At 39.6% G+C, this 22,271-nt stretch overlaps 1 protein-coding gene across 1 annotated transcript in view; it reads right to left on the bottom strand.

The window, feature by feature from the left end:
• The window catches only part of LOC150078469 (inactive pancreatic lipase-related protein 1-like), a 39,966-nt gene extending 26,038 nt beyond the window's left edge, over nt 1–13,928 (bottom strand). Inside the window, exon 1 of the mRNA XM_090384637.1 lies at nt 13,416–13,928. Within this exon, the coding sequence (XP_090240763.1) occupies nt 13,416–13,455 (40 nt within the window). The 5' untranslated portion in view covers nt 13,456–13,928. The remainder of the gene's footprint in view (nt 1–13,415) is intronic.
• Nucleotides 13,929–22,271: the final 8,343 nt, after the last annotated feature.

Genomic DNA, 22,271 nt, shown 5'->3' with positions numbered 1-22,271 from the left:
CTCTGCAGCTGTGTTTCATGGGTGGCTCTTGTTTGTTAATTTTGGTTTTCTCTTTTGTTTTTAATTTTGTAATTCCATAGCTTTCTCTCTTTAGTTTGTTTATTTCAATGCCTTGGTTTCTGGTATCAGTTGGCACCTCTTAAGTGTCACATGTTGCGTTTAATAGGAACATTCAATCGTGATACAAAACAATTTAATTTTAGACGCCATTACTTTCATTTCAATTTTAATTATTCCAATTTAGACGCCAATAGGTGGCATGTCGCTTCCATCCAGTGAGCGCCCCGCCATACTTTGCTATTTGGACAACACAGAATGGACTCTTTGATAAGAAGAGACTGAGCTGTCCCTTTGCCTGATCAGTCCATTCGAAACTGAGGACTGTATAATCTGAACCGCCTGGTTCCGTGACGTGGACCTTTAACCCAGCATATAACGAACCAGCGTACTATTTTCGGGCATCACAGTGTCAGTACTGCACAGTAATCATAATTGTGCTTCCATATTATGCGCATCTATGGAATTTCCGAAGAGTGTCTTATGAGCCCTCGTGTGTGTGGCACTGTTGGTAGAATTGTCATCCTCCCCAAACCGGGTGGAAAAGACAGAAATCTGTCGCTTTTTGAATATTTCTCGGAGTCAGTCAACCGCACAAGGGAAATAAGCTGGCCGAGCTTAAAAATTTTATCCAGTGAGCGACCGGCCATCCCTTGCTACTTGGGATGAAAGCCCCGCAGGCACCGGATTTTTGCATGTAATTCAACTAATAATTTTCATCATCAATTTCTTTGTTGACGTTAAAAACGTTTTTACTAGCGTTATTACTGAGTTATTCCAAACATTTTGTAACGAAAAACCGTCATGCGAAAAGCGTTACGAAAATTTATTCCAGTTTAATTTATCTTCTACTAGACCAAATTTAATGAAAATTTGTATGCAGCTTCATCTTAGCTCTGTACTAGAGGAAAAACTTTCAAACCTCTGAAAATTGCAGTAGGTTTTCCAGGATAGTGGAAAATGTGATCAAGGAAATTTTCTCACGTAATAAACGGGATAATGTGGACGTGTAGCATATCGTTAGAAATCTAAGGAATCTAGAAACAGAAATATTAAGGTTTTAAGATACAAAAAACTTTCGAAAATGCGTTAATTCTAAAACGCATCTGGTTTCGAGTCACCCAGTGTTTTCAGATTGAATGTAATTTTTTTATTTACAATTAAACTGTGAGGCTGGAAAAGAGTTCTGCACATTTATGAAAACATTCTTCAACCTGGACATGTAATCAGATCTTTCGATAAATACTACACACAACTACGGTGTATTTAGTCGTGAACTAAAATCTCTTCAATGCAAAAATTATATATCGTACTTTAGCCATCACAGACCAATACTTTCAGTAACCGATATGTAATTATTATTAATAAAATAATATTATTATCCATGAATTTTATTAATATCTCAAAATTAAAACGCTTTTAACGCCTTCCGATGGCTCTTAAATGTAAAACACGTTAAATATCCAGCGGCAGGACACATTATGTACCTGCTACAGAATTTTTTACACATTTTCTTGATTCCAGGTAATTGTTTACTGTATACCGGCAACATATAAAATCATTCATATGTTGTATTTACTAAATTAAATTTTGCACACAAGTGTGCAAAATTTAAGGATCAGTCAGGTTTTCACCTGTAGCTTCTCATAGGAGTGGCCCGGATATGGGAAAAGCATACCAAAGGAACCTCGTGAGGTAGAGAAATGATGAAGGAAACAACACTGACACAACAACGGAAACAAAACGGTACAGAGGGACTTTATTCAAAAATGGCAACATAGCACTGGCTGCCATGATACAGATGCACCACTGCCAAAGATGGAACAAAGGGAACAGGTGATCCTCGGTAGGAGATATGGCCACCCCTAATGTCGATGCAGGCTTTGCACCTCCTGTCCATACTAAGAACAATGTTGTTGATAAGTTCTTGCGGTAACATCGTCCATTCCTCTGTCAGCGCCATCTTCAGCTAGTGAACATCATCTGGTGGGTGTGGACGTGCTGCTAGACATCTCCCCAGAGCGTCCCATATGTGTTCGATGGGATTTAGATCGACGGAAACGGCAGGCCAATCCACACGAACAATGTCCTCACTTTCCAAAAGCATATCAACAGCTGCAGTGCGATGGGGTGTTGCGTTATCATCCATAAACACGATCTCGGGGCCAATGGCACCTCAGAACAGACGCACACGGGGAAGGATTACCTCAGTACAGTAGAGTGCATCGGTTACAGTAACGCCTTCCAGTATCTGGAGTTGTGTACGTCCATCCAAGTTAACGCCTCCCCAGACGAGAACACCTTGACCGCCATATCGATTCCTTTAAGTGATGTTTCCGGGTGATACCGTGTGCCAACCTCTCACCAGATTAGCTGACGTCCAGAATCGCTGCTGAGATTGAATCTACTCTCATCAGTAAAGAGTACCTTAAGTAAATATTTTGTGATTTAACCTTTAGAAATAGTGTTGATCCTTAAGTTTTGCACACTAGTATATGTTAGGAGTAGTACTTGTAGTAGTGTAAAAGTAGTATATTGTACATTCAATTTAAGGCGATTCGATTGCTGAAATTATATAGTATCTTTCATACCACCTGTTAAAAAATATTGGATAATCGCAATACCCCTACCGGAGGGAGGGGGATTCAAACCCGCGATCTTTATTTCGTGGGCAAGTACACTACCCACTGGACCAGTTCAGCTGGATGGATTCCTCTTTCGGCTTAATGCTGGTGGCTGTCGCTCTGTGGAGATTTTCTGTTTTAACTTCGGAATTACCATATGGGAACAGAGGAGTTCACGAGACAGGGAGAATGCAAGGACATCACCATATTTAATAGTCATGTGAGCTTGAACTACGGTCACTCACACGCCTATACATTTGTAACCCCGCTCTTGACCACTCGGCTAGGAGCGCCATAGCTGCTGCTGTTGTTTTGTTTTAGGCGCATCAGGTCATATTACGCTGTATATATTATCTCTGTAAATTGCGTGTTTCTGTGGGCGTTTGGCTGTTTTATTGGACGAAAAACCCAAATTGATGGGAGAAAAAACCATGCTACCCTTACCTAGACCAAATTAACTAGCCACGTCGTAAAAAATACCCATAAAAATTCCTCGCGTCACTGACGAGATTTGAACTCTGGTCTTTTCCACCGAGCATGGTGGGGACGGTGCCTTAGCCGAGTGATGATCAGCGCTACTGTGTTATGCAATAAAAATATTCAGATATGATTTTTGGCTGTATTTTTAGAGTAGTTAGCAAAAATCATACTTATTTTATTGTGTAAATGAAGCTGTTAAGGAATTCAACATCGGTATAGTTAAAACTTTGTCTCTGAACACATCACTCCATTAAATTATGTTAATGCAGTAATGGGGGAGCCATGTAAGAGGAAGAGCCCTCTTAAATGGCTCCCCCCCCTTTTGACTTACCTGGCTTGGGGAGGGCGAGTAGAACACGCACATGTCTGCAGAATCCTTCTCTCAACTCAAGGATTTGCTCTACTACGCATCACTATGGCTTGTCGAACTGTGGCCACTGAGGCTTTGTGTGTCCTTGCAGACAAAATGCCTGCTGACTTGCTGGTGGCTGGCTGGTCTTCCCTTTTATATGCTTTGAGAAAAGGAGTTCCCCGACAGATTTTAGGCATCTGGTCTTGCCCGGTTGGGGCGGCGGCCGATGCCATTGATTTACCATCTGAGCGGAGGCGAGTCAATGATGAGCTGGAAACCATTGGCAAGCGAAATGGATCAATCCTTATTTTCCTTTATTCCCTCCGTTCTTACTTGACCGGAGACGTAGCACCCTGGTTACAGTTTAGGTTGTCGATTTGCAGCGTCCTGACCGGATATGGCTTGAAGTCTAGGCTGCACCAGTTTAGGTTAGACCCTCAGAATTGTGCTTCTGTGGGGAGCTGGAAACTGGCCTCCACATTGTTATCAGGACTTTGGAGCGAGTGTCCCTCTCTCCTATTGAGAGAGTTTTTCATGACTAAGGATCTTTTCAGCATTTTTGCTGATTTTGTCCATGATGTATTTTTTAGAAGAATTCATTTAGGTAGATAGTAGTGACCTGTCTCCTCGTGGTAGTGATTTAATGGCCCGTCCCTAGGATAAGGATGGGAGGTAATGGCAAGGTTAAATGGTCGCTACTAAGGCAGATACCTTAATTCATTGTTGTTTGAAATGACCGTTAGGTCTTTAGGTTTTGTATTTTATTTTCTTGTTTACTTTCCTAGATGTTGGTTAAGTTACAATACACAGATGAAAACTAGTCGCACATGGGCAAAAGCCGAGGCGGTGGCTAGGATGGCTGCTTATTCAAATGACAAGTGTATTTCAGCGCCATCCGTGCGGCAGCACAGTTGTTATTATCACCGTCCTACACATACCAGTGGAACAGACCCGGGTTCGAATCTCGTCAATGAAGCGAGGAGCTATTATGTGTTTTTTCACTTCTTGGCTGAGTTAATCGGTCTCAGGCGTAGATAGCAAGGTTTTTTTCTTCTCTCCGAAACTCGGGGATTTCTTTCATAGCTGCACGTGTTACTTTGTTACTGCCCCGGAATAAAAAAAGTCACGTAATCTTTTTCTTTCTCTCTTCATATACTCAAGCGCCACAGTAAGATCTTAATTCTATAAGGAATCTTCTAATCTACTTCTTTTTGTTCATCCATGTGTTCCTTTCCTAAGAACATAAACGACAAATCCTACCCTGGAGGTACCAGGGTTAGCAAGGTCTGAGACTAGCTGAGTTGTGTGTGTTTTCAGTTATACCCAATACTTGTAGAATGAGGTGGTGTAGAAACTTGTTGCGGTAGAGCCAAGTTTGTGAAAGGAGTAAGCAGCGTAGTCATAGAATCCTGTAATGGGGCGGGATCTAAGGGGATCATCACGGTCGACGTTGTTGCAACTGGAGTGGCCTGAAGGGTTCCTCTTCTGTTCAACAGGTCTTAAGAAACTAGAAAAAGGCAAGATAGTAGGCCTCTTCATTAATGAAAAGGTGTTCCTGCTTGCGGGGAAGCGCGTGGATTTTAGTGATGAGAACGCACCGGAAATCTTCATAGTGCAGGAATGAGTACACGAGATGATCCCAGTACTCATAGGCCGAGCAGCTGCAGAGTGAATCCTCAGCAATGCCCATGGATGCCACTTTGAATTCAATGGATCCTTGTCTAGTTAAGAGGAAGGTAGGGTGAAGTCCTGGAGGAAACCTTCGAATATGTTTGAGCGAGTTCAGTTAGGAATTTCTTAGTGATTAAGTCCTTGTCAGAGTCAGCCCATCTGGCCTGCAAAACTGCTTAAGCTTGGTAGCAAGAAGTTTCTTTTCTTGTTTAATGTGGTTGGTTAGGTCGATAGAGTGGCTAATGACTGTGATCCCAGTCCTCAGCGAGGCCGCAGCTGCAGAGTGAATATTCAGTAATGCCCGTGGATGCCACTTTGAATTTAATAGTTAAGAGGAAGGTAGCTCCTCCCGGGAGGAAACCAGGGAGGAGCCTTTGGATATGTTTGGGCGATATCAGTTAGGAATTTCTTAGTGATTAGGCTCTTGTCAGAGTCATTCATCTGGCCTGCGAAACTACTTAAGCTTGGTTGCAAGAAGTTTCTTTTCTTCTTTAATATATTTGGTTATGTTGATAGTGGCTAATGACTGCGGCAAGGATAGACATGGCTAGGCAATAGTGGAGGCGCGGTGATTACCTACAGACCAGGGGAAGCACGCCCGCTAGGACCAGGAGGGCCAAGCTGCTTACTGTCCAATAAGCTGTCATGACGGTAAAGAGAATACATTGTTGAACTGTGCCAGCTTCTTCTGGTTGCGAACAATTGTAGTACGTTTGAATCACACTTCCGCGTAGTAAGTAACCATGGGTAAGAAAACAGCGTTGTATAGCAGTGCCAGGGAACGGCTTTTTAGTTCACAGTCACTCCTACCGAATCAAGCAATCCGAACCAACAAAGAAGTGCAGTTTCTGACTTCGGTATGTAGTTAGCCCAGAGGGGTAGAAGGTAACTGTAAAGTGCAACTGGTTGTAGGCGCAACTGGGCATATCTCGCGACTACCTCCATGTTGAGTAACCTGGTAAGTTCTTATTGAATTATCCACATCACCGAGGACGATTTCATTTTCATGGCGGCAAAATGATTCTGAAATATGAGGCCTTCATCCCATGTCAAGCTGAGGTCGGTATAGACTTCACTTTCTTTATCTGTGATAGGTTGTGGCGTCATTCTTGATTCTCTTTTTTCAAAAAAGCGATTTCACTTGATTTGGATATATTGAGCTCTAGACCTATTTGCTATAGATAGACTTCAAGACTGATAATTAGGAAAGCGATTCGCTGATTTACGAGGTGAGTTTTTCAGTGTTTTTTCGATGTTATATACAATTTGAAGTCGTTTGCATATGATGTAAAAGCAGCGTTCCTTGCGAGGAAAAGTTCAAGGGCAGCGGTGAACAGCAGACGGGAAGGAACTCCTCCCTGTAGTACTCCCCGCGTTAAAACACACTCCTATTGGGAGGATTTATGGCTGATGACCAGTTGTCTTGGCTTAAGAATTAGGTCGATGAGTTTTAACTGGCTTCCTGTATTATCAAAATATTTTTTTCAGAATGTAGATGAGAGCGGGAATGGAGAGCTTATCATAAGCAGTTGATATATAAAAAAAAACAGATCACGTCCATCTGAGTTTACTTGAGAGCTGTTTGAATTTTAAATATGGGTGCCAAGTAAATTAGTATATGCAGATCTTTTGGGGGTCACAAGATAGTTCTTCGGTTGCCCTAATATGGCAGGTTTTTTTTTTTTTTTTTACTTATGCGCCAATGTTTAGTTGACATGATTTCTGCGGAGCCTCCTTAAACTTTGACACGTAGACATTTTATCTCTCTAAGACTCGGATGATTTAGAGCCTCTTAATTGTGAAATCCATTGATTCCGCATGTAAACCAATGCATTCTTTTCGTGAAAAGATAGTGCATTCAGCCCTACTTACACATCCAGGACACGGCCCACATTTTAGAACGCCGAGGAGTGTTTATGATATCCGGTTGAACATAATACGTACGTTCTTTCTTCTATTTAACGGGTTTGTAGCATGGGCTCGAAGTTTATCCCGATTTACAGATCACCCTTCAAGGACAACGAAGTGAGAAAATAGAAACTGCACGAGGTTAGGTCACCACCCGGATTTGTCAGACCTCGTTCCATTGTACAAATGTAAACAAACCAAATTAAGGAAAGAATTAAAATGCGGTATATATATATATAGCCATCTTCATCTGACCTTTTATGGCTTTGATAAGTTATTAAATTTTGTAGATCGGTATCAATGATGATATGTGGGTGGCTATAAAGTGTTCAAGGACGTAACATCCGCCCTATTTTTCCTGATTCTGTTCTACATAACCACAACTTAAAAACAACCGACTCAGTCTTTGAGACCGCGCTTCTCAAAAACAGACTGCTGCATTTAAGTTCCTTGACCTTAGTTGTAGGAGGAAAGGGAAGTGTCAAGTGGGAGGTAGGGTGGAGGTGAGTCAGCTTTTGTGACACCCTTCCAAAACAAGTAATGCAAATCTTCTGCGAGGGTCAATAACGGCATCTGTTAATTGATGATGATAAATAGGTATTATCCTAAGCTGCTTTGCCTTGAGAAGAAAAAAATAAAGAACCAAAGATGCAAATGGATTCATTTCTTAGTGTTGAACAGTGGCTGTCTCAAGACTTTCTAAATATCGTTGATATCTTTACAGAATCATGTTCTTTAAGATCTTAGGATAGAAAGTAAGATTCTGTTCCTGAAACACTTCCTTAGATGCATAACAATTTTGATGGTTTTTTTTAAAAAATAAATAGCTCTTAAATATACCTGAATGCCCTACTCTTCCCATTCCTAAAGAAAAACTTGTAACTCATCAATATGCACGGCCAAAGACTGACATTTATATTCAAATTATAAGCTCTAGATAACAAGTGGCTTGGTAGGTTAGTCGGTAACACTTTATGCGACTGCTGCTGCGAAGGAGTGATGTCTGAATAGGTATAATTGTCTCACGCCCCATTTGCGCTCTGATTACGACCTTTCCATTCCTTTGTTTCCTTTGATCTGGTAATTAGATGACATTGGATGACTTGCCTTATCCGAAATAAGATCACTTTTAAAAAGTGAAAGAACACTGAGACAGAAGAAAGGAAGTTCATACCTTCAGTGTCTCTACCACTGCATTATACGAGGAATCATTTTCACTCCTTAACCCTCCACGGCTTGCACTGCTTCTGACATACAGTACATTACATGGCTTATTTAAAATCTTCAAGATGTAAGGAACGTACTGATCTCAAATTAAAACTTGGTGCATTACTAGAAGAATTTTAGTCACTGAAGAAACGGGTGCTTTCCCCAGAGATGAATGTAACTGAGAGCATGTCATGGACTCAAGATTCTAGTAACCTACCAAGTGATGCATCCTAATTCGAGCTCAGAACAGAATAATCAAGTGTAAATTGTTATAATTCAAAAGGATTTAGTTTTGTTGGAAATGCCATTATTATGGAAACGGGTAACATTTTTTGTAAAACGATAGGTGGATCAGGGTATGTTTGTCAGGAACAAAAATTAATGAAGTCACGAACAGATTGTCAGATTATAAAGGGGAGGGGTAAAGAAAGCTTTATTATCCACGTGGAGACTAATGATATTAACCCGTGTGGGGAGGACTGCGATTCGACCAACTGTGCTACCAGTTCTTAATGTATGTACAAGAACATCACACCGATAATGAGGTGTGTTTACAGGTATACCAGTGACTGGTATACTACCAAAGAACAGTATAGCAAGAAAAGGATTCGAACATGAAGTTCTCCGAACAGTGTAGACAAACGGCCAAGATGGCCCATGGTGACAGTAGGGCAGTTGTAAGACCATACTTGATAGTGTGATTAAATATGGAGATCTATCTGAAAAAAAGGACATTGAGCTTCTTGAAAGGTTCGAGATATGGGCAGCCGGATTGGTGAGATCGGAAAATGGTGACTGTATGAGGAAAGACTTCGATTATATGGGCTTGGAAACCAGGCACCATAGCGGGAACCTTACTGAGGTCTGCAAGGCTCGAAGAGAGGATAGTAAAATGAAAGGAGGCGAAATTTTTACTTCGAAATTCGAAAGAATTCCGGAACTAGGAGTCAGAAATTCAAATTACGGATTAAGAGGTTTAAACTAGATTGTAGGAATTTTTTTTATTTTTAGTCAGTGAGTTGTTGATTACTGGAACAAGTTGCATTCGCTGGTAGTTGAGGCTGACAATTTGAAGAAATTTAAAGGTCAACTGGATTGTTACCTACGTGAGGCGGGATGCGAATAATTTGTCCATACTTTTATTTACTTTTTAATTTTTTTTTTTTTTGGACGGTGCAACAAAAGCCTGTGGCTTCCTTGCATTATATGCCTACTACTAATCGTAATACTAAAAGAATTATATGAATATGTTAAAATAATAAACACAGATTCTGTTTACATACCCGCCTTTCATTTGTATATAATTTTTTAAAATCAAATTTAAAAAATTATATAAAAATGAAGGGCAGAAAATGTTAATCGATTTGCTGTTTGCTGGACGAAAAATCCGAATTTCTGTGGGGAAAAAAACCGACTAACTCAGCCACTTTGTGAAAATAACGCATAAAAATTCCTATTAAAAACAAAATAAGATCAGTAAAGCGGACATAGAATAAAATAAATAGTGAGTTACTAAAATATGGTGGGGGAAAAGCTGAGTAGAGAATTAATAGAAAATTTGAAGCAATTTTTAAATAAAAAATATACCGCATTATAATAAATAAATGCTATGGGAAGATATAAGAACATTTTCAGATATAAGAACATATGAGAACATGAAAATTATTATGAAATTAATTAAGAAATTGCAAACGTTAAGTTAAGGAATATGAACTTCCATTAATATAACGTTGAGAACACACAAGATTTAGAACTCTATAGTCAAGTCAACGCACATGTTAAATATTGAATAGAAACATAGCAATTATACCTACATACCCTTTGGAGGAACCGGACTTCTTACTACCCGCACTCTAATACAAACAACAAAAACTTGCCTCGTGCAGGGCTGTATTACAGTGCAGGAAGTACGAAGTCCGGTTCCTCCAAAGTGCATATAGGTATAATTATGTTTCTAGTCAATATTTAACTTTTGTTTTTACTTGAGAATTCTAAATCTTCTTTATTCTCAACATTATATTAATGCAAGTGTATACATTCCTTAACTGAACGCCAGCTGTAATTTCTTAATTAATTTTACAGTAATTTTCATGTAGTGAAGGTGTTTTTATATCACCCACCCCCATTTGCCATTTATGGTCTGAAGATGGGACTCGGCAAGAATCCTGAAACAATTTAGTATAAATTTTACCGTGTGCAAAGTTCCTAAATTAATAGTAGTAACTGCAGATAGTTATCTATAAAGAAGCAAAAGAATTATAATATGCAAATGTCCATTTGGGAAAAGAAAAGAATCTAACAATAACAAAAGAACCATTCACGTGAAAATTAGAATTAGAAGGGGAAATGAGAGAACAAGTAATGAATTTTAACTGCTAGCAACTCTCAAGAATATTAAAAAAGAATATTAGTATGCTTATGATTTTGAATAATCCAAACATCAATCGCGATGCTAAAGTTAAAATAAATAAAACAATAGTCAGACGTATAACATAAGTAGCTGAGATAAAAGGTACAACAGCAAAAATAAAACAAATAAATGAAATCATAGAAATGAAAACACTAAGGAAAACACTAAAGGAAGCATTAAAGGAAACACTACGGAAAACACTAAGCTAATACAACATTAAGAGATTAAGTTGAAAGAAGCAATAAGGAAATAATGTAAAATAAAACCTGTTAATGGATATATAATTGAACAAAAAAAACAACCTGATGACGAAACATATAACTCGGATGGATAATGACAGATGGACAAAAAATATTAATGAACTGGAGACCTATGGGCAAACGAATTTCAGTAAGACCATGAAGGAATGATCTGTCCAAACCCAACAAACACTCTTAATGAGGATAAAAAGCAGAAGAATATGAAATCTGATTGCTTTTTTTAAAGAGATTTATTGTATTATATTTTAGTTTTATATTTTATTAACCACAAATTCGAAGCTTTTTATGCAGCAACGTGGTTAATTAAATTTTCCGAACAATAAAAGATAAATAATTTTTCTTATACCACGATATCACAAGTTTAAAATGTTTAATATCTGTTCGGTAGAAAATCTAAAAGTGACAGCGTCCATTTTTAAGTTTCTAAATGTCTTGGATTCTGTTCCTACAATTTGCTATTGAAGGATGCCTTATTAAAAGACGTTGCATGAGTCAACTTAAAAACCAAGAAAAGATTCAGCTTTGTATCGCCCCAGGTAGCTCTCTTGTCTGTGAACCATCCAGTGTCCGCCCAAACAGCATGGCTTCGCCCGTGGTTGTGGAACTGAAGAGCCACGACCACAGACCAAGGATTATGCACGTGTTTACTTGCGTGTTTACTTGCGTTAAAATCTAAAAGTGACAGCGTCCATTTTTAAGTTTCTAAATGTCTTGGATTCTGTTCCTACAATTTGCTATTGAAGGATGCCTTATTAAAAGACGTTGCATGAGTCAACTTAAAAACCAAGAAAAGATTCAGCTTTGTATCGCCCCAGGTAGCTCTCTTGTCTGTGAACCATCCAGTGTCCGCCCAAACAGCATGGCTTCGCCCGTGGTTGTGGAACTGAAGAGCCACGACCACAGACCAAGGATTATGCACGTGTTTACTTGCGTTGTTTATTTTTCTTTGGCCTTCGCTAAGAATTATTCAAGGTGTTGGGTGTATCTTTGTGGAATTCGCTGGTGTATTTGATATCATAAACTAGAGCGGTGTGTTGATGATCCTCCGTCTGTCGAAACGTTAATCTGCAAAACAACATGTTTACACGAATTCCAAGAGAAAACACAATTGAAAACTGTTTTTCTTCGTTCTTGCCAAGATTGGAACAAGACCAAGCTGAAACTTCAATGCCTCAGTGTGGTTGGCTTTAAACCTTTTTCTGTTATATTAACAGTTAGTTAAAAGACTATTTATAGTTATATGTTATTTATGAGATTTTTCTTTATATGCGGTTTCTGTAATTGGATATATGTTTACTGGCCTGCCCTACGAATGGCTGCAAAGGCAGAGCTTAGTAGTATTACTTATATATACTCAATTTTTGTGTACATTTTATATGTTATGATCACAGGCAATGTTATAGCAGTTTAGCTAACATGAGGCGAAATTAGGTAAAGAATTAGGATAGATTCGCCTCCTTCCCTCTTATAAACTAACAGATCAGAAGGTGGAAACAGATTAGTTAGAAGAAAGTGAACAGTATATAAATGAAGAATATAAAGTTAACGCTCGGTTATCCGAGAGCGCAATTTCTCGTCCGTGCTAGTAATGGCCCTGGACATTGTAAATATGTGGATCAGTAAATTGTTGCTGTATTCAAATATATAATAATCTTATAGTTCGTAATATTATTTTTAAAACATATATTGAGAACACTGGAAGAGTAGGAGTAAGTAGCTACCGATGTGCATAGCTGTAACATGGAGGGGGGTGTTGTTGTTGTTGGGTTCAGGCACATCAGAAACTTAGTCCATATTGCGCCGTATATAATATGTCGGTAAATTGCACGTGTTCTTTGGTCGATTTGCTGTTTGCTGGACGAAAAACCCCAATTTCCGGGAGAAAAAACCGACTAACTCAGCCACTTTGTGAAAATAACCCATAAAAATTCCTGGCGTCATCAACGGGATTCGAGCTCAGGTCTTTCTACCCGATGTGGGGTGGACAGTGCCCTCGCGGAAGCACCAACCGTGCTTCCACGATGGCACTATTTGGGGAGGAGGAGAATTACCTTTTGATATTAAATTTCTAATGTAAAATAAGAGGGCGTAGAAGTCCATATTTGCTCTAGTCGCTTTAACCGCATTATGTGACTGATCGAGGTTTTCTGTTTCATTTCAAGGTACTTTAGTTATTTGCACTTTACCAGTAAGGAATTTATTTTTAAATTATTAATAAAAAATAAGGCAAGAACGAAATTTTTTATACAAAGAATGAATCACGCAAAAAGTCATACTAAAATCCTCAACAAGTGGACCAACGACATCTTGTTACCTCTGACACTCAACTATTACATAGGTGAAAAGTCTCAAGGACGCAATAACCCGTACATTCCACTACACGGGACAGACACACTCCAAAAATGTTAATGTAGTACCTGTTACTAACGCTAGAGGTCACTCACCTGAGAACAGCAACAGTTGTAGAACCCACCGGGAGAACATATTCACACGGAATCGTATTTACAAGTTTTTTTCCTCTGGGGCTTGCAGAAAGGCACTGTCTTCTTTCGAACGCTGACAATCAGCTGTTAGCAGTGTGCGCGTTCGGCTGCTCCCACGTTACTGTGCGGGGCGAATTCGTCATTCTCAACCTGAGAAATACTCGATCAGTGAGACCTACTGCCTAGTACACTGTGACGCAACATTACTAGCAACATCTAGACCTGAATTTCTCACCGCTTCCGTCTCTTGTTTTCTTTCTTTCTTTTTTCTGGGCTTTTCTATATCGGTAATGCACTCAAATGCGCTTGCAGATGAAGCCTCCAGGTGCAGGTGCTTGAAAAGACAGGTTGCTCCAATCCTAAAACTAAATATCCGAGGCAATTAAAAACGTGTCAAACCCAACGATTCCCAGTAATTCGACGAATGTGTCGTAAGTCAGTTCCGGGTGCCCGAGGAAGACGCAGTTAAGGTGTTTGGAGAAAACCGTCCAAGGAATCTCCGTTGCACAATTCGTTACACTAATACTACCGCTCGAAAAGCTGCCCCAGGGACTTGGCCTGTTCACGTGCTCTGCAGCGCACGAACTATAGCTTCAACTGCCGTAACGCATCCTTCGCTCCAATGAGCTCTGACCTAGCCTTGGAGTCTTTTTTTATCTCCTCCGGGAATCGCCGATTCGTAACAACACGTTAGGTAAGATGTCATCACCGAGTCCACTTTTCAGGGCTATCAAGAGTACTTGCGGACAAGGTGATAAAGGAGTCATGAAAAGGGGAACACATTCAGGTGAATTAAACTAAATATCCTTCTGATGTACAAGCACACTTGTACATAAGAAGGAAGCTTGTGGTAATCAGAATTTACAATTGAAGAGAACGATAGCTGCCATTCACCTGATCTAACAGATTTTAATCAGTACAATTTTCAGATGAAAAAAAAAAATAGCTTACAGATTTCATTATAGCCTAAATACAGATCAGAAATTGTCCATTGCTACCTTAGCCAAAATTAAATCCGTTTTAGAACGATATGATAATAAAGTAGACAAATACCTACCAGATTTTCTTTACCATTGGCTGCTTTAGGGCATAACGTCAGCAGCTCCACCGGCGAGAGCCCCCTATTGAAGGAGAATCTTTTTAAATATGGCGGGGGGAAAATAAGGTTTCTAACAGACTTTCGCGTTTCTGTATAAGCCATTGACTAGGATAAAGCGGGACCAACGTTACTACCACCGAACTAAACCGATGTTTGAGTCTGGCGCTGAAAAGCGGAAGTTTTCCGATTTATACGCACGATAGGTATGACCTTTATAAACAACTTCACAGTTGCTTGCTACTACAGCTGAAAAGAATTTAATTTGAGCACTGTTTCCGGAAGGAATACGCTGTACTCAATAAACAAGGACTCTCGAGCTTCTGACAAATGCTTCGCCACTGTACAACCCTATCCAATCAAAAATAGCAAACACAACTAGCAAAGGTAATGGAAAAGAAATATGGAAAATAAAATATTGTCTGTTTTTGATTTCTCTTTTTTTTCCTTTTTTTTTTTGTGGGTTTCTCAAAAGTTCCTCCAATCAAGACGGATTCGAACCTAAATTTCTCATGGTGTGAAAGGACGGCGACTGTAACCAGTGTGCCACACGCGAGGGCAAGCTGGAGTGGGGAGGAGTTGCTAACAAAAGCAAAAAAAAAAAAAAAAAAAGCAACATCTTTCTTACCACTTTGTCTTTAGTACAGAAAAGTTACAGCTTGTCAAAAGAATATCTTGCAAGTTTACCAGGCATTTGGGACTCACAAAAAGATCACTAATTAAGTTATCAGCAGATTAATTTGTTTATAACTGATCTAGATAGCCCAGTAAACTTATAGTTCGTTTTGCGATTTGTGCACAGGTCATTGCAGTCTTCTTTCTAGTTTAGTGGAGGATTGGTGTAAATTTATAAGAACAAGAATTCTGAGGTTATTTTCTTCTAAACATGTTTTCTTATACCTTCAATCGTTGCAGAGAAGTTCTGCTTTACAGCTGTTAAGAAACTCGATAACGTTCGCAAGGAATCGCCACAAACCGCTGAGATTCGTTGATTAAAACAAAATGGCCGAGATCTACATCTATATGCTATTTTTTCTGGATCACGGAAATGAAATGACATCCTAACAGTTGTCATTTCATTTCTGTTAAGACGGAAGTGTCCGGTCTACCCATAATTGTTTGGCAAAGGAGTAAGTTTGTTTTTTCTACTATCACTCTTCATGATTTTCGGTCCAGGTATGAAGAGAGGACTTCCATTAGAAATAGTGGATATCTTTCCAACTGCGTTGCTGAACCATCTCATGACCCAGAACTGAACATGTAAGAAGTTTTTGAGATGTATTGTCGGGGCAGAGCGCCAAATTTGGGAAGTATAAATTGTGATGAAGGAATATACCTTCATATGTACTCCTTTGTTAGTTTTAGGTGTCGAATCCTGAGCTCTGTTATCAAGCGTTCCAAAAGTAGTGGCCTTACTAATGTTGATGGCGCCCTAGTGATCAGTAAAAATCCGTCCAACGCGGGTAATGTGGCTGAGATAGTCGATCTCAGATGAGTGTAGCATGGTTTTTCTCCCGGAAAGTAGAGTTTTTCGTCCAGCAAAGAGTCAAATTGACTACAGAATACACGCAAGAAACCGATCAAATGCAATAGCACACAAGAAGACGAATCGTACTGCTTATTGCGGCATCCCTCAAATGATTATGAAGCAGTGTATAAGCGTACCAACGGGGGAGGCTTGGGGAGATAAAGTTCCCAAGAATATTTTATTTTATATTATATTATTACACTGTCACTGACGCTTGTTAAAGCTACCCGAGTGGAAGGTACGAGCCCTTCCGCTCCCAAACAGAATTTCCGGGTGTGCCACTGAATAATAACAATAGCCATGTTATTAAGCATATGCCTCCTTACTGAAAGACCTCGAAATAAATCTGTATATTTCTGGAAATCGCAAAATGTTCTCCAAAGATTTCCAGGAAACGATGTATCGAGATCTTATCAAATGTTGCCTATGTACCAAAAAGAAAGAAAAAGAATAAAGAAAGTTATTCTTTGTTGTTGAGAAGTTTCTCTGAATCCTACATTGTTCCTGAAGGCTTGTAACAGTTCACTTCTTTCAAACAATTTGAGAAACCCACGACTCATTCAAATCTGTCTATATTTCTTTCACGGCTTGAAATTTTGTGGTTTTTTTTATTTATTTTTTTTTTATTGGTTTTATTTTACGTATTGGTAAGGAAGGCCGATTAATTCAAGAAAGCGAAATTTTTCTACCTCAGCCAAAAATAAATAAAAAAGTAATAATAAATATTCAAATAAATCCAGAATATTCATACTATTTCTATTCCCACAAAGTAATTATCCAAATTTGCTTTAAACTTAATCAGACTCACTGCCTGCACCACATTGTGTGATTTCGTATTCCAATGTTCGACAACTCGCTGCCTATAGGTGAACCTGATGAGATCCAATCTTTTCATTCGCCAAGATTTTATATTTGTGTCCTCTGGTTCGTGTTTCACCAACGAGGGAGAACAGACCATCCTCATTCATTTTACCCAATCCCTTCATAAGCCTCCGAAATAAACTTGAAACTCTCGAACAACTCTTGTTGTCCAACAGCATGGATATAATTTGTCTATCCGAAATGTTGGCTTGAACCTGACCAGGAGTCAATAGCCTGTGCTCCGGCCGCTGGATTTTCATCGTTCTTCACATCAAGATCTCAATCTAGAGGCGGCGGTGTTGCCATCTTCGTCAAAGATTCCAACCTGAAATTTGTGCACGTCGCATCTAGCAACTCCTTATTTTATGAAGTAGTACTCGTGACTGTGAAGTTTAATGCCTGTTTAATCGATTTAGTGGCAATCTACATACCCCCAGCTCCAGATATTGCAACAATTTACGATGCTACCGGCTGGATAATGAGTAAGTTACACCATTCTGCTACTCACATTCTCTGCGGCGATTTTAACCTTCCACCCCATCTGAGCCCTCCCCTTCACCGACTAATGAACAATCTGTGTCCATTAATCGTAAACTTTAATGAACAATCTGTGTCCATTAAAGTTTACGATTATCAATGAGGAGCCAACGAGAGACACCAATCGCCTCGACTTGTTTCTATGTTTTGGAATTTGAAGAGTCGACATTCGACCAGAAACGTCCTTCAAATCAGATCACGACCCAATTGCATTTCTTCTTGTTCTGCCTATGCCCAGCTTCAATTGCGATAATACTGTTGAAAAGAAAATCATATTCTCTCCGACTTTTCTGGATCCAAAAAAGTTCCTCGAGGCAGCGCAGTCTATTCCATGACATGTGCTTGATGGATGTGACCCAATCTTCGCAGTTGATCTAATCAAAAGATGGATAAATACAGTCACCCTCTATGCTTCAGCCAAAACCGTACACATTTCTCCAAGGAATAGAGCTTGGTGCACCAAAGATCTAGCACGCAGTTTCCACAGCAAGCAGTACTTTCACAGGCAGTGGAAAATCTCTGGCACAACCCAAGATCGAATCCTATACTCCAGAACAAGAGCTATTTTCAACAGACTCAAGGCATCAGCAATAAAGAGATACACCGATGCTACCTTTTCTAAAGGAAAAGCGCCATACTCATCCAGACACAGTCTTATTAATTCAAATCTTGATCTAGTTAAATGGATAGACTACATTTCAAGATTCAAAACCAATTCCGCTTCTGCTGAAATTCCTCTCCAAAAATCTCAATTTTCTCCTACTGATGACCTTTCCATAATTTCCATCACAAGACAGCAACTGATATATGCTATTAACTCCCTGCGTCCATCTTGTACCGCAGGCCGTGATAAGATACCTCATTTCATAATTAAGTGATTTAGTCCCTATATCCTAGATGCATTACTCTCAATCTACAACTCTGTTCTTTCCACACGAGTTTTCCCATCAATGGAATGAATACCCTGTGAGGCCACTGCCTAAGGTTAAAGCGCCAACAAGCCTAAAAGATTTCAAACCAATCTCGACTTCTTCTACCCTCCTCAAACTTCTTGAAAAGGTACTCCTTCCAGCATTAAACAAACAGCTGATGCCACAGAAGCCGAAACAGTTCCATTTCGCAGTCGCAAATAGATCCACCATAACAAACCTCATGGCCGCACAGACATCGATTGTTCAAGCCTTCGAAACTAAATCAGAATTAGCTATTGTGTACGCCGATATTGAAGCTACTTTTGACAGCCTAGACTTCACAGCCCTCCTCAGTCTTCTGCAATTACTCTTCAGGATTAATGGAGACCTACTAGCTTTATTCACCGCCTTATTGAGGAATAGACGTGTTCACCTCACAATGAAGAAGACCCACTTTACAAGAAAAATCAATGCAGGAGTCCCACAAGGTGGCGTCCTGTCTGGCCTTCTTTTCTCAGCCATTCTAATTCCTTTCATGAGTCCCCGTGATGATGCTCTAATATATGCCGACGATATAAAGTTGCTTACCTTAATCCCACAGTCTGCAAACCCAATGGCAATTACGTCTTCAATCACAAAGAACCTGACCACTCTTTCAACTTACTTGAAGATATTTGGGTTAAACCTTAACCCTTCAAAATCTGCAAGAATGATTTACTCATTGAAACAGCAACCAACAGTAATTCAGCCGTCAGTTTTGGGTACTCTCATCCCAGTGGTTACCTGCCATAAGGACCTCGGTGTCTATTTTGATCCGAAACTGAAATTTAATGTTTACACAGAATACCTCCGGAAGCGATTTAACTCCCTACGCTGGAGAGCGAAGCAACACTTACTTCATTCCAATGATGCCGAAACCACTATCAGATATCTTCAAACCACTGTTTATCCAGTTATTTTATACGCTGCTGAAATTTGGGCATCTGCGTCGCCCTCACTTCAAAAACCGGTGTTCTCGTGTGAATACTGGATCCTGAAATGGGCCAAAAATAAGCATCGCCGACCCCCTCAATGGAGAACAACTGACATGGCTGAGCAGCTAAATGTACCCAGGCTCCCGAGGTTAATTGACAGCAGGCGTTTAATGACTACAGTAAAAATGTACACAGGAGTGATAAACGCCCCAAACATCTGGGATTTCTGTCAGTGGCACAATCCTCTGCCATCCTTGAGGTCAGACCCACACTAATCCTCAAATACAACCGGTCGAAACTGTGCAGTCGGGTCCTACCTGCCCAGGCACTCCCCAAAATTCAGGCACTGCTCCGTCTTGGAGTCGACCTACAGAAAATGGCTACCGACTACAAATACCATCACATGCTCCTCGAGTGGATTACATCTGTGGAATTGGGATAATTTCCTCCACACGACGTTCAATTCCTCTTTATATTTTCCTATTATTATAATTTCATTTTTACATGTTTAATTTTGTGTAACTCATAATTTCCCATGTAACGGTAATTTTTGCCAATTAATCACCTATATAATGTAAAACTCCTGGCCATGTCGCCGTGATGAGAATTATTGTCACTAGTACATGTACCGTACTTAGCAGCAATAAAGAAGTTTTATTTATTTATTTATTTATACAAAATGAAAAAGATCTGGGAGTACTTGTGCAGTCAGATATGAAGTTCTCTGATCAGTGCAGACAGGCTGCCAGAGCTGTTCATGAGGTATTGTCAATGATATGTAGGAATTTTTTTAGCAGGGATAAGGAGGTGATTATCCCTTTGTATAAGGCAATGGTCAGGTCACACCTTGAGTACTGCGCGCAGGTCAGGACGTCTCATTTTAGAAGGGTGTAGAGTTGCTTCAGGGAGTACAGAGAAGGGCAACAAGATTGGTAAGGGCAGCGAAAGGCTGGTCTTACCAAGAAAGGCTTAGTTTCTGCAAATTTCAGCTACTGGAGATTAGGCACCTGCGAGGTGATCTAATTGAGGTGTATAAGGCCTTGAATGGGTTGAGCACGCTGAATTCTGATGGGATCCTTCCACTTGTTCAGATTACGAACCTAAGGGGGCATAACTTCAAATTAAGAAAAGACAGCTGTAGAATAGATGTGCGGAAATTTGCCTTTAGCCAGCAGGTGGTTAATTGCTTGAACAAACTTCCATTTGTCGTTGTGGAAGTTGATAGCTTAAATAAATTCAAGGAGGAACTGGACAAACTTTTAGAGGGAATGGTTGTGTGATTTTTTTTTTTTTTTTAGCTGATGCTACATAAGCTCATACACTTGATTTCTTGCATCACATGCCACGATTACTATTACTATAAGCTTGTATGGAGGATCATTTTCTCACTAAACTATAGGCACTTACTGTATTTTGCTAATAAAGCTAGTTTCATTTCTTTCGGGAACCATTGTCTCAATGATTTATCTGTTCAGCAAGCAAATCAATGGTTAATTTAATTTAATAGTTTTTTTGTTTTTTTTTAATTGTAGTTGTTTTATATCGCTTTCCGATTATTAACCGTGGGATAGGGAGGGAGGGAATATTCCCCCATATTCTATTGTATTAAAATCCGAAACTGTAATTCACTTAGCTTGTTTGTCATTTCTCCATTCAAATGATTTCTTGCATCCTTTTCATATCCCGTTTTGCTTTTAAGCCAAAAGCAAAAGAGGGAAGGAGTATGCCATTTTATTAGAATCGAAACTGTGATTAACAGTTGTTGCCGTATCTCCATACATTATATAAGTACGAGGAATAGCAGTGGAAATGATGCTTATTCCTCGCGGATAGTACAATTGGTAGAATCGCCATCCTCTATACACTGGGAGGAAAAGACGCGAGTTCGAATCCCATCTATTATATAGAGAGTTTAATGGGCCTTTTTCACAACATGGCTGAGTTAGTCGGTCTCAGACGAAGGTGGCATGGTTTTTTCTCCAGAAAACTCGGGTTTTTCGTCCTGCAAACAGTAAATCAGCCAAAGAACACATGCAATATATACAGCCAATATGGCCTCAGTCGCCGATGCTCTTACAACAAATAAACAAAGCAAGCTTACAACATCAGCCAGAAAAAAAAAATAATAAAATAAATAAACTTCCATGTTCTTTCATCAATTTATTCAAACCACCCACTTCCATTAATTCATAAAAACCAAACCAAACCTTTCAGAACCAATTTATCCAAACCTTCCATAAAAACAAATGGAAGCTGCTGTAATGGAAGTTTTTAGCGCAACAGCACATTAGGCCATATTGCGTATCTTCTGTGTTCGATTTACTGTTGCTGAAGAAAAATCAATGCTGCTCCCGCCTCAGATTGATTTACTCACACACACATCGTGAAAAAGACCTTTCCCGTGTCATTGATGGTATTCGAACTCAGGTCTTTTCCACCGCGTGTGGGGAGACCAGTAATATACTGTGCTACAAACGAGAGCAACAAATAGAACTTTGTTCCAACGATCAGACACCAGCTATCTCAAGGGAAACTAACGCATATCCATCCTACAACCATCCTTCCTCAATTTGAATTTATGGACCATCATTTGTGTAATCTCAGCAGGAGGAAGGATGCAATCAACAATGAGCTTGTTCAATCGGACATCTCGCAGGTGCATAGTCTCCAAACGCTGCAATTTGCAGAAATTAAGCTTTTCTTGGTAAGAGTACCTTTTGTTCCTCTCACCAATTTCGTTGGTCCTTCTCTGAACCCATTCCAACAGATCTACGTCCTTCCTAAAATGAGGCCACCAGACCTGCCTTTTTCATTTTTCACATTTCCCTGAGTTTATACCACGCAGTTGGTCTCAGTCTAAGATTGTCACTACCCATACGCAGTATCTGGCATTTGTTAATATTAAACTCG

This window comes from Mastigoproctus giganteus, chromosome 11, assembly GCF_048544385.1.
Source record: "Mastigoproctus giganteus isolate SK-2022 chromosome 11, ASM4854438v1, whole genome shotgun sequence".
Lineage (NCBI taxonomy): Eukaryota > Metazoa > Arthropoda > Arachnida > Uropygi > Thelyphonidae > Mastigoproctus > Mastigoproctus giganteus.
This window is presented reverse-complemented; position numbering and strand designations above follow the sequence as displayed.